The sequence below is a fragment of the Mus musculus genome, chromosome 4, assembly GCF_000001635.26.
Source record: "Mus musculus strain C57BL/6J chromosome 4, GRCm38.p6 C57BL/6J".
In the NCBI taxonomy this organism is placed as follows: Eukaryota; Metazoa; Chordata; class Mammalia; order Rodentia; family Muridae; genus Mus; species Mus musculus.
This window is the reverse complement of record NC_000070.6, coordinates 108,547,684-108,561,068: the sequence shown is the minus strand read 5'-3', so window position 1 is coordinate 108,561,068 and position 13,385 is coordinate 108,547,684. Positions and strand designations below refer to the sequence as shown.

At 36.4% G+C, this 13,385-nt stretch overlaps 1 protein-coding gene across 8 annotated transcripts in view; it reads right to left on the bottom strand.

Annotated features, from left to right (window-relative positions):
- Positions 1 to 1,653: 1,653 nt before the first annotated feature.
- Tut4 (terminal uridylyl transferase 4) overlaps positions 1,654 to 13,385 on the bottom strand; it is a 100,006-nt gene continuing 88,274 nt past the window's right edge. For 2 of the 8 annotated variants that reach the window (NM_175472.4, XM_030253437.1), the window contains 6 exons: positions 12,899 to 13,014; positions 11,656 to 11,828; positions 10,256 to 10,356; positions 5,240 to 5,687; positions 3,595 to 3,747; positions 1,654 to 2,354 (listed from right to left, as the gene is read on the bottom strand). In NM_175472.4, coding sequence (NP_780681.2) covers positions 2,284 to 2,354; positions 3,595 to 3,747; positions 5,240 to 5,687; positions 10,256 to 10,356; positions 11,656 to 11,828; positions 12,899 to 13,014 — 1,062 coding nt within the window. In that variant the 3' untranslated portion in view covers positions 1,654 to 2,283. Of the gene's footprint in view, positions 2,355 to 3,594; positions 3,748 to 5,239; positions 5,688 to 10,255; positions 10,357 to 11,655; positions 11,844 to 12,898; positions 13,015 to 13,385 lie in introns of all 8 variants that reach the window. The other 6 variants (XM_017320139.2, XM_017320141.2, NM_001379663.1 and 3 more) reach the window with 6 other exon arrangements.

Below are 13,385 nucleotides of genomic sequence, written 5' to 3'. Positions count from 1 at the left end.
TCATTCTTTTAATCCCCAGATGAAATATTTGAGCGCTGAAATAAAATTTTTTTGAGAGTCTTCTATAGCTCAGGATAGCCTCAAACTCTTATGTAGTTGAGGATAACTTTCAATTTCTTGGTGGTTTTTGAGACAAGACCGTAACTATATAGCTCTAGCTAATTTGGACTTTGTTCTGTACATCAGGTTCGCCTCAAACTCAAGATCTGCCTACCTCTGCCTCCCAAGCACTAGGTAGGATTAAAGTTCTGTGTCTATATGCCAAACAGACCTTTAATTTCTTGATCCTTCTGCCTCTACCTCCAATGCTGGGAATGAATGATGCTTCAACTTGTTTTTTTAACACAAAAGTACAGAGGGATCAGGTACATATTAACAAAAAGGCTGACTTCACTATTTTTTAAGAATCTGTAGGATACTGAATCTATAATGTGAGAAACCAATGGTCAGTATACTACCTGTCCTTGACTTGGGGCTGTAGATATGTCAGGGATACTCTCAACCACCTGTATTTCAGTATTATTTCAAATATATTCCAGGTGGAAAATATGGCAAGAGCACAAACAGTCTCCTATGTAAGCACAACAAAAATAATATACACTATTTTTAAATAATTTTTATCTACTATTAGCTTTTGCAATCATTTATAATTTCAGTGGGCAAATCTAATTAAAGGACTAGAGACAAAAATAACATGGTCAAAGGAAGTTAAAAAAAATATGGCACCACCATCTCAAGTCTGAATTTCAATATACCTTATACAGTATGTATCACTTTGCTTGATGACCAACTTTCATTTCATGCCCAATAATGATGGAGCTGAAAATTCCTACTATAGGTGTCCTGATCTCAGTACTACCTATACACTACAAGTTTTGGTGAAGTTGGTGTATCAAATATATTGTACTGCCAGTTACATAGCTAATGCATATTTCTATAACTATAAAAGTCTATGTTCCACCAGCAGTCATACGCACACATCTCATGTTTATCTGTTAATTGTAATGTGAAGCCAAATAAACTGAATGACAGTATCATTTAAATTTAAGCAAACTCTGATGTTTAAACAATGTTGACATTGCCCTATGATGTATTTCTTGAAATACATCCCAGCAACTAAGGGACTCATGACTGATCACAAGCATTGATAGACAATCACCACCCTGGCAAGCATCTTTCCAGGTAGCAGTACAGAACTACGAATGGCCACTCTAACACATACTAGCTGCTCTTCACTAAAGAATTATTTTTCCTCTACTTTTATTTGGTAAATGTTCCTTTAAAAAATTTTCTTTTGGAGATGTAGGCTGGAGGAAAGGCACTGCTACAGATTGAACATAGTCTCTTGCACATTGGGAAAGCTCTCTGTAAATCAACTACAACCCTCGAATGATCTATTTTGAGTCAAACTGCTACCTTTGGAATTCACTCCACTGCTCTGCTCTTCAGTCTTCATTTTCAATGGACACATATGGACACAGCATTTGCTTCTATCACCTTTATACGGTGGTTGTGAAAATCCAGAAAAATGGGGGAAAGATCTTTGAATCTCTAAAACTAAGTCTGATCTGGAACAGTCACTGAGAGTAAATTCTTTCAATTATTACAAATGTATTTCTAACATCTATACCAGATGAATTAACCAAATTTGACTCTTGTCAAAAAGATTTATTAACTTAAAATAGAACTTCAAATACAGACAAAAGCAACTTTCCATTCAAATTTGAATATATTCAATATACAAGTATGTAAAGGAAAAACATTTCAGAATCTTTATGTTGTAATTTTATTTTTTTTTTTGACCTTTTAAAAAGTTTTTGGCACTACAAGGTTCTGTAAAGAATAGAAGTGACAAATTTAAAACACATGAAATCCTTTCCTAATCCTTAAGAACAATATATATAAAGTCTGAAGCAACCAAAGTATGAATACAGCTAATAGAAAATAAAGAATGTAATTTTTTAAATTCTCTCTTTATACAATTCATCAAGGTTAAACAAAACATAAAATTCCCTTAAAAATAGGGTAATAAAATAGATGAAATTTGTATCACTCAATTTAGTGATACCAGTAAAAACTATAGTTCATATTTATATACAAATAATACAGTGTTTAAAAACAGTCTTAGAATTTAAATAAGCTATCTAAACGTGTGTTAAAATTTTAAATCAGAACCTGATTTGTTTTGTTTTCCTTAATGTCACTTTTTCTGCTGAGTGTAACTGACACTGAGGTACGGATACCCTTGAGACAGCAGGATTGGCTGGTTGCTGTGGGCTGGCATTACTCGGACACGTTTCCTCGTGGTGGGTGGGGACAGCGCTCTCTACAGCGACGCGTGGCACATCTGTCTGCTGGAGACAATACAGAGAGCAGATTGAAGGATTTGTATCTACTTACCTCAACTCCCCCTTTAAAATAAATTTGTTAGCTAGTTATACAGTGTTTTTAAAAATCCACATAACAACATTTGGAGGAAAAACAAATATAGGTGTATGAAGACAGGAAACAAAGGGCAAGAAACAAGGGAAAGAACCTCACACGTAGAAAAACTGCAAATTCTTTTATAGCTGACAGGACTTCTTCAGTTTTAGATCTCTGCTCAAGAGATAAACCCAACCAAGGTCAGGGTCCTGCCATCCATTCCATACCAGCAGTTCTCAGCCTCCCAACTGCTGGGACCATTTAATACAGTTCCTCATGTTGTGGTGACCCCAACCATGTTCTTTTCATTGCTACTTCATAACTGTAGTTTTATTTTTGTTACAAGTTAGAATGTAAATATATATTTTCTAATGCTGTTAAGTGACCCATGTGAAAGGGTCCTTTGAAAGAGGTTACAACCCACAAGTTAAGAACCACTGCTTTATACTATCCAAGTGTCCACCAGTTCATAGATCAGGAGGAAGGTCACTCCCTCTTAAGACTGATAATTTTGAAGTAAGAACTTAGATAAAATGGTCTTAGCCCTTAAAATGTATGGTCTATAATCTTTATTACTCAGTCAATGCTATTAGCAGTAAATGAATCTAATTGGTCCTAGTATCATTCTTGAACTACTTTTACTATCACTTTCCTAAATTAAATTCAGACTCCTTTACAGGATTTTCAGCCTACCTTCCCTATCTAGAATTACCATTTACAAATCTTTAATATCCACCTCCTTTCTCTAGTGTTAGTTTTTTATGTCAGAAAAAACTCAGTGACATTTTACATGTATTCCCTTAATGAAGAACACCTTCCTTCTTTCTAAATTCTAGGGTAATAAATAATTCTTATAAGATGAAATTCAGATGCAATCCATGATAAGACCTTACCTAGGTAGAAAACTAGAATACTGTTACCTTACGCTTCAATACTGTTTTTGGCTGTTTTTACAGGCTTTGCTCTCTTATTAAAATATGCATTAAGTATGGATACCATGCGTTACCTAGTATTTAAGTAACAAGTAGTGAATATAGTCTGGCATCCAGTATGCTGTCTCAATAGATGTTTACTGAATGCATGGATGTTACTCCTAAATCAAGGCCTCCACTGAGATTCCCAGCTCAGAAGAAAACCCACCCAGTCTGACTGCGTCAAAAGCACTAGTACCTTGAGCATAGAAGGGTTTGGGCTGAAATCTTGGATTTCCCTGATGCATGAAATTTTGATGCAAACCGTAAGGCCACGAAGCTGGGACAAGGGGGAAATGGCGTGGTGCATGTTCCCATGGAATTGGAGGATTTAGTCCTCGAAAGCGTGGCTCTGCATTTCAACAAGAAAACAAAAAACAAACACATTTTAAAATAGTAATTCAAATATTACTTTATAGTAGAGATATACTAAGTAACTGTGCATTATGCTAAATCCAGATACCAAATTTCTCTTAAAGAATCAAGCATTTATTTACTCAAAGTATTTATATATATGTTATATACAATGATATATCTGCTATACCAAAGATGGCTAATCTAGAATTCGGAGGTAAGAGGTTTCCTTACAGTGGCTAGCCAGATCATAAAGGACAGACAGAAGTGATGAGATGAGCATTTTAGAGAAGGATGAGAGTGATTGTGTCAAAAGTCTTGACAACAAGAAAGCACTCAAAGTCTGGGACCACAAAAGAATCAGCTTCATAGAAAAAGACCACAAAGATGAAATGTCAAAGCTGAGCATTGTAGCAAACACACTTAATTCCAGCACTTGAACCAGAGGCAGGTGGATTAAGGCCATCCTGGACTACACAATGAATCCAGGACAGTCAGGGCTACACAGAGACTCTGACTCAAAAAACAAAAACACACCAACAGGCACAAACAATGACCCAATCAGCAGGATGAAGAAATGGTCAGGTAGGTGATGATAAACATTTCAGAGAATTTTAATATATCATCCTATAAAACTTCAGATTTTTACCCTTATGTTAATATCAACTAAGCCAGAATCCTATTACAAAAGAAGCTTGTACAAAAAAAGGTTGAGGTACTATGGTGGAAAACTTGGGATTTGTAACCAAACATACATAGCTTCAAATCTGTTCTGAAAATTACTATAATCTCTTTTTGGAACCTCAGCTGTAAATGATTTAAAAAGTTTAGTGGCTTCCATGCATATATGTGCTTTCCGTTGTTTTTGTTGGTATTTAAGACAAGCCTTAGTCAATGATAACTTGGTCAAAGAAGAAATAAAGAAATTAAAGGCTTTTTAGAATTTAATGAAAATGAGGACAAATCATACCAAAACTTTTGGGACACAATGAAATCAGTGGTAAGAGGGAAACTCATAGCTCTAAGGGCCTTCAAAAAGAAACTGAAGAGAGCTTAACACTAGCAGCTTGACAGCACACCTGAAAGCTCTAGAACAAAAAGAAGCAAAAACACCCAGGAGGAGTAGATGGCAGGAAATAATCAAACTCAGGGCTGAAATCAACCAAATAGAAACAAAAAGAACTATACAAAGAATCAACAGAACCAAATAAAAAAAATAAATTAAAAAAAAAAAAAAAGGAATCAACAAAACCAGGAGCTGGTTCTTTGAGAAAATCAACATAGTACCCAAATTAATATCAGAAATGAAAAGGGAGACATAATCTTAAACAAAATATATCTTAAATGATTATTGTTTGTTGAATATTATATTCTATTTTCATAAATACAGATTATCTTCCTTTTTTCTCATTGTTACTCCATGATCAACAAATAATACTGACCACCCAACCTTTCCACAACCAAATATAAAAGAAAAAAAGAGAAATTACCCGAATTACCCACTGCACCATTGTTCACCAGGGAATTGGGAGCCACGGTCCGAGGCCAGTGTCCATCGTGAGAAGGGCTGGGAATTGCCATGGGCCTGGCAGCAGGCTGTGCAAAGATGATGCTGGGATCATTCAAGCCAATGTTGCTGGGGGTGCTGCCAGGTGCAGAGTGCAGCATCGGGCCGTGGATGGGCCACGATGGGGCAGGGATCTGCAGGGGGTGCATTGGCAGTAACCCCATACTGTGCATGGGTGAATAATGAGCTGGAGGTGACTGAGGAAAGTTATACAAGGGCATCTGAACCTGATGAGGGGGCTGCCCTCCCTGCTGGGGTGGGCCAAGCTTAGGCTGGGATCCTGGCTGGGATGGAGGTGGGGGAAGAGCAGATGGTTGGGGAGAATTCTGTGGAAAAGGCTGAGGCTGAGGAGAATAAGATGGTGAATCAGACTGCAGGAAAAAAAAAGATAATTTTAAAAATTAAGATTTTAAAAATATAATAGTTATTTCATTAGAGCATCAGAAACAGAACTACATTCTGTATATAACAACAAATAATAAAATCTACTTTTACATGAAGGTAAAATTTTCCCCAATGTGCTTAAATTCTCTTATATGAGTAATGATTCATAAGCCTTTTTGTTGTTGTTCAAGAAAAAAAGAGAGCCCAGCATCATAAACAACACATATCTCCTTTGTAAACTAGAAACTAACACATGCATCACTCACAGCCACTTCCATTCAGCCCCTCAGCAGCTGTGTATAGTTATAGTATAGTGTATAGTATACTGTATAGTATAGTATAGTGTATAGTATACTGTATAGTATAGTGTATAGTATAGTGTATAGTATACTGTATAGTATAGTGTATAGTATACTGTATAGTATAGTGTATAGTATAGTGTATAGTATACTGTATAGTATACTGTATAGTATAGTGTATGTATAGTACACTGTATAGTATAGTGTATAGTATACTGTATAGTATAGTGTATAGTATAGTGTATAGTATAGTGTATAGTATACTGTATAGTATAGTGTATAGTATACTGTATAGTATACTGTATAGTATACTGTATAGTATAGTGTATAGTATAGTGTATGTATAGTATACTGTATAGTATAGTGTATAGTATAGTGTATAGTATAGTGTATAGTATACTGTATAGTATACTGTATAGTATAGTGTATGTATAGTATAGTGTATAGTATACTGTATAGTATAGTGTATAGTGTATAGTATAGTGTATAGTATACTGTATAGTATAGTGTATAGTATAGTGTATAGTATACTGTATAGTATAGTGTATAGTATAGTGTATAGTATAGTGTATACTAGGCATTATTACTAGGTACTGAAAATGCATCTATGCCTTCATGAAGTTTAAAAGTTTACTGCACACAGAAATCAGGGAGCAGAAAAAAATTACACAAGTAATTATAAATAAGTATAACAATTCTTACTATGATAAAGACTGTATAATTAGACAGGCACGCACAGTAGTGTATTATGTCTGTTGTCTGAGCAGGCAGGAAGATAAAAGCTGTACAACTGGGCTACTTATTGAGACTAATCCTCTCTACACAAAAAGTGGCATTTATAGTATACAATGATAAACAGAAACACCTAACTTCAACTTTTGAAGAAATGTAGAGATCAAGGATTAAATAACTTTTAAACTGAGATTAAAAAGCAAACAGAAGCAAATCTGGTAAAAATAAGAAGATATAGAAAAGGAAAGAATATTTAACAGCAGAAATATCATGCCTGAAGATTTATGAGTGTGGTTTTGAAGAGGTTTGGTCCCATAGATTCATTTGTTTTGATGCCTGCCCAAAGAGAGTGGCACTATTAGGTGCAACCTTATTGGCATACATGGGGCCTTTTCAGAGAAAGTTTATCACTGTGTAGATAGGCTTTGAGGGTTTCTATGCTTGTGCTCTGCAGACTATGTCTGCCTGTCTGGATGCTGCCATGCTTCCTGCCAGGCTGATAATGAACTGACCCTGTGAAAATATAAGCCAGTTCTAATTAAATGTTTCCTTTGTAAGAGTGGCCGTAGTCAAAGTGTCTCTTCACAGCTGTAAAACCCTAACTAAGAAAATGGGCATGGAAACACTTAACTGTTTAAGGTAACTGAAATCTAAGAGAAGTTAAATAGTGACTACACAGCTAAGGGAATAACCTACCTGAAGCTTAAAAAACTAAACAGAAATAATGCCAGGAGGCAGGCAGGTGGATCTTGGTGAGTTGGATGCCAATCTGATCTACAGATCAGGGCTACCCAGAGAAACTCTGTCTCAAATAAGAAACAAAGAGCTGGAGAGATGGCACGGCTGCTTAGGAGCACTGGCTGCTCTTCCAGAGGATCAATTCCCAGCAACCACATGACAGCTCACAATTGTCAGTAACTCTAGTTCCAAGGATTCTGATATCCTTACACAGATATACATGCAGGCAAAACACCAATACACATAAAATAGAAAGTAAGTCATGAAAACAAATTATACAATGATCAGTAGGTATGCCTGCCAGCTTCAGGATTCAAGGCCACCCAGTTCTTCTCTCCATTATAAAAAAAAGCTAACAAAAACAGAAACAAGGAAATGAGAGCTCCTGTGTTTTATATATCATATCATTTATGCAACCTACACAAAAGCAGTACAAAACCACTGAAAATTTAAACCATACCAGAAATATAATCAACTTGCAATTTATAATTTTTCTGATTAGTAATAATGAAAAACTTTTTAAAGAAAACATTGATGGAACTAATGAAAAGGGTGTGATAGAGTCTGATTTCTCATTTAGTATTCTGCTCTTTTGCAAGTTTTATTCTCATTCAATAGATATCCACATGTGAGGGGAATAAGAATGTACACAAAGCTGGGCAAGGTGGCACGCACCTTTAATCCCAGCACTTGGAAGGCAGAGGCAGGTGGATTTCTGAGTTCAAGGCCATCCTGGTCTACAAAGTGAGTTCCAGGACAGCCAGGGCTACAGAGAAACCCTGTCTCGAAAAACCAAAAAGAAAGAAAAAAAAGAATATACACAAAAGTTATTTGCTAATCTGGGCATGGTGGCATACATTTTCAATCTCAGCACTGAGGAGGAAGAGGTGGAGCTCTAGGCCAACCCAGTCTACACTGTAAGCTCTAGGACAGCCAGGGCATGAGATTGGAGGGAGAAAGAAAAAGAGAGAGAAAGGGAGAAAGAAGTTAAGCTACAGGCAAGTAAAGGACTATGAAGCTACTACCCTAAAGGCCATGGCTTCACAACATTATTACAAACAACAACAATAGCTATGTTATAGCTAACTTAACTTTGGTTGTCAACTTGACTACATTAGAAAGTAACTAAAACCCAAGCAGATAGGTACACATGCGAGGGATTTTTTTTTTTTTTTTTTTTTTGCTTGCCCTCAATCTAACTATCTATACTGGACCATTTCTTTTATGGTGCTAGCTGGAATCTACATCTTTGAAATTCCAACATGAATTGAAAACTGGCTGCTCTATAGGACCTTCTTGGAGCTCTAACACCAGAGTGAGGCTGCTGAGACATCTAGTCCCAAGCACTCAACAACTACCAGATCCTTGGCCTTTCTGTCAGGAGAAAGCCATTACTGGATTAAGCAGACCACAGGCTGTAAGCCACTCTTAACACACACACACACATACACACAAACTCATATTCATTCTATCAATTCTGTTCCAAAGACAATCTTGAATAACACCCTATACGTACAAAGAAATCTGAAAACAGTAGAAAAATTCAAATTCAAAGAAATGTTCTGAAAAAATAATGCTACTAACTAAAGCGCATACACTGAGTATTGCAATAAATGAATAGTCTTACACTTTAGTAGATATATTAATCCCCCTTTCTGAGACAGGGTCTTGGTACCTGGATCAGGTTGGCTTATAACTCAAGATGTTGATCTTCCAGGCATCTCTATCACTATCCCCAGTTCCCAACCCCTCTTTTAGTAAAACTCAACAAAACATATCACAGTGGTGTAATTTTACCTTTTTAAACACTATACATAAAAAACTAGTTTCCTTTCCTACATTTAGTCATTAGTAGTCTCTAAAAGAGGAAAATAAAACTGAATTTATCCTAGCAAACTAGGTTCAGCAACAAATGAAGAATATGAAATGTGAAAAAGAACATTTCAACATTATTTTAATAACAGTGATACTTTACTACTATGCAAAGTTAATACCTAATCCTATATATTAGTTATTATAAAAAATGAGAAAGCAGGCCCATGTAAATTAAGCAGCTATAACATGAATATTAATAGGAACACAAATGTTATTTTATGGGCGTAGCAAGGACAACTCTGCAAATTTTCATGTGATCTTCAATATTACACATCAGGTGTGATGGTTGGTGTTAACTGTTGTGGTAGGCTAAATAGGAATCCCCCATAAACTCATGTGTGTGAATGCTTGGCCCATAGGGAGTGGCATTATTAGGAGAAAGGCCTTGTTGGAGAAAGAATGTCTCTGTGGAGTGGTCTCTGTGGGATGGTCTCTGAGGTCTCATATGTTCAAGCTAAGCCTAACATGGCAGTTTCCTTCTGCTGCCTGCAGATCAAGATGTAGAACTCTCAATACCTTCTCCAGCACAATGTCTGCCCACATGCCATGATCATGGTGTCTTTTGACAGCAATAAAACCCTAAGACAACTGTCATCTTGGCAGAGTCTAAGACTCTGGGGGAGACGGGTCTCTTTCTCGGCAAGCCTACTGAATTGGTATCCTTTTCTTGGCCAGGACTCTAGACTGTATAAAATGTGAGGAGGATGGTGAGTGTGCATTCATCCCTTTCTAGTTCCTTTCTTTGGATGTGATGTGACAGCTGCTTCAAGCTCCTGCTGCCTTGACAAACAGGGAACTAATATAAATTCTTTCTCCCTTAAGTTGATTTTGATGGCATATTTTATTATAGCAAGAGGAAAAGACAATTGTGTTCTCTTCCTGTCAAACTCATTCATAGGCAGAGTACTTACACATTCTGAAGACTGTCTGGTCCTTATGGACTGGTCACTCTGTTGCTGCGCTGAACCAGCCACCTGCTGAGCATTTACAAGGTTACGGACCAGCTGGGCTGCTGAGAAAAGACATCACAGAAAAAGAAAAAATCAAGATACAGAAAAAGCAGGCAGGCACATTGTTTTACATCTACTATCTCAATGTGTGAAGCACTAAGGCAAAGATTTCTGTGAATTCAAGCCCTGGCCTGCCCTGCCCTGCCCAATGAGCTCCATGCCAGCACTGGGTAGAGTATGAGACTATATCAAGCAAACAAACAAACAAACTGCGCAGGAAAGTAACAGCAATAAATAAACAGAAATCAAAATTAGAGAATATTGATTTTAATGGCATTAATTTTTGTGGTACTATGGGTTGAACACAGGATTTCCTATGTAAGGCAAGTCCTCTACACTGAGCTACAAAGCCTAAATTCCAGTGTCTTAGCAATTAATTGTCTATAAATTTTATCCAGCTATACTTTTTTAAATAAGGCTGGCATTGATTACAGAAAGTACAGTAGTACACACATAAGCAATAGATATAGATTTCTCAGAAGAGCAGACTGAAGCAAACTTTTGCACGATGATTATTTTAGAGAAAGATATGTACCACTGCTCCCTAGCCCAGCCACATGCTGAGATCAAAGCCAGGCATTGCATATGGACTCTACCATTGACCTGTATCCTTTTCCCCTTGGTTTTTGTTTTTAAATTTTTATTATAATCTATTTCATGTGTATTAATGTTTTGCCCACATGTATGCTTATGCACCAAATGCATGAAGGCAAGAGGCAACACTAGATCTCCTGCAGCTCAAGTTGTAGGCAGCTGTCCATTCCCTATCTAAGATGATGGAACTGATCAGGTGCCCTCGCAGAGTAGCAATGAACAGCTGAGCCATCTCTCCAGGCTCTGAACCACCTGGACACACAGTTTTGTTATATGTCCTATGCCAGCTGCGTATTTCTCTCTCAGGGATAGTGGGCTTAAAAGATACTGTCCAATTTCTCATGTAAATTGTTTTTTTCTTTTTTCTGAAATTTTTTTAAATTTGAAACTGTAGAGCATCATTGGAGAGCCTTGTACATGGAAGATTTGTACTCTTATTGAACTAAATCCCTAGCCCAGATCACTTTAAAATTAATACCTAAAGCCAGATATTATATATCTGTAATTCCAGGGAAGCTAATGCAGGAAGACCACAAATTTGAGGTCAGCCTGCATTATATAGCAAAAGTGTCCCCAAAATGAAGTATACTAGTAGTGGGGCTGTAGCTCAGTAGTAAACCATGTGTTTAGTGTGTACAACGGCCTTGGTTTGATCCCTAACAACAAGGAAATTAACATTTGCAACTATTGTTTTTATCTTTTCTTACCTGCCACACTACTATTCCTCTGGCGGGCCATCTTGACCTCTGGGCATTCGCGGCGAACATGTCCAGCATCTCCACATATGAAACACCTAAGGTCTCGGGAGTCAAGAAGGTCACGGGAGTCTTTTTCTTCTTCGTTCCCTTCCTTCTCTTCTTCACTGTCTTTCTTCTTTAGTCTAAACAGTAAACTGCTGATACCAATAATGTGGAGCCAGGAACTTACAAATTGATGATTCACAAAAACTAAACCATATATAATGAAAAACGGACTAACATACACAACTCTATGCTGTTATTTTTTAAAGAAAGCTACTTCTACTTATAGCATACCTAAATCATATAACAAAAATTAAGTATCATAGTCGTTTTATGACATTATTTGTTTGTTTATTTATTTAATTTTTGAGAAACGCTCTCACTATACAGCTTGCTATGTAGAATCCACCAGCCTCCAAGTCAAAGATCTTCCTGCCTCCACCTTTCAAGTACTGGGATTAAAGGGGTTTCCACAGTCCTCAGCCACTTGAAAAAAGTTTAATCTCCAGTTTTAAACTTCTAAGATCCTTAGAGATTGCTACTTATTGCTACTGTAAAGACAGTGGTTTAGAGAAAATAAGCACCTTGCCTAAGACAGAAGACAGGGCTTTTCTGTTTAATAACTTCCAAATGCATGAGTCACATACATATCTTCTCTTCTGTTATTATTGGTTTTTTTTTGTTCTAGATTTGTTGTTGCTGCTGCTGTTCTGAGACAGGATCTTTCTATTACATAGGTCTGTAATTCACAGATTTCCCTGCCTCTGCCTCCCAAGTGCTGGGATTAAAGGTGTGTGCCACCATGTCCAGACCAGCAGATATATCTTGAGGTGGTATAAAGGACATGTGTTTCTCAATTCAAATCATATACAGATACAGCCCAACATGTAGCTCTAGGATTCAGTTTACTGTATGAACTTGCATTAACTAGGAAGTCCTTTTCTTCTTGCTCATAGCAGTTCCAAACACATAGCATGTTTCAATAAACATTTCTATTTAAAAAAAACTGAGTGAATAAGCAAATGATATAAGAGTACCATTAACAAAAATTCCTCTCAGATGAACATTTATTTACTTAAAAGCCAATTAAAAACCTTGAACTTAAAAAAATTAAACTTTCGTACTTAAGACACTTCTGAATAAAATTATAAATACAAGTTAGTCTCACATATACTTTCCCTATAATGTTAATAGAAAATGATTTACCAACCTTTTCCTTTTGGGACAGTCTTTCATGTAGTGACCTATTTTTCCACACACACGGCAACAACGATCATTAGGAGCCAACTCTCCATCTGTTAGTACTCTTGAATCAAAGAAGTACTCCTATAGAAATAATACAATTTTATTATTAAAAAAATGTAAAATGTCCAAAATACAAAGATCGATATGAAAAAAAGTCCCAACATTAGCAAATATTTCACTGTAATTGAAATTTTGGACAAAATAAATAAAATTTAGAATTATGCCAGGTGGTGGTGGTGGCACACATCTTTACCTATTACTTGGAAGACAGAGGCAGGTAGATCTCTTAAGTTTGAGGCCAGCCTGGTCAACAGAGCAAGTTCTAGGAAAGCCAGACATACAAAGAGAAACCTTGGCTTAAAACAAAAATAATTAATTGATTTAAAAAATTAGAATTATTATAAAGTCATAGGTGGTAACAGAACTAATACTTTGTATCCACCACATTATAG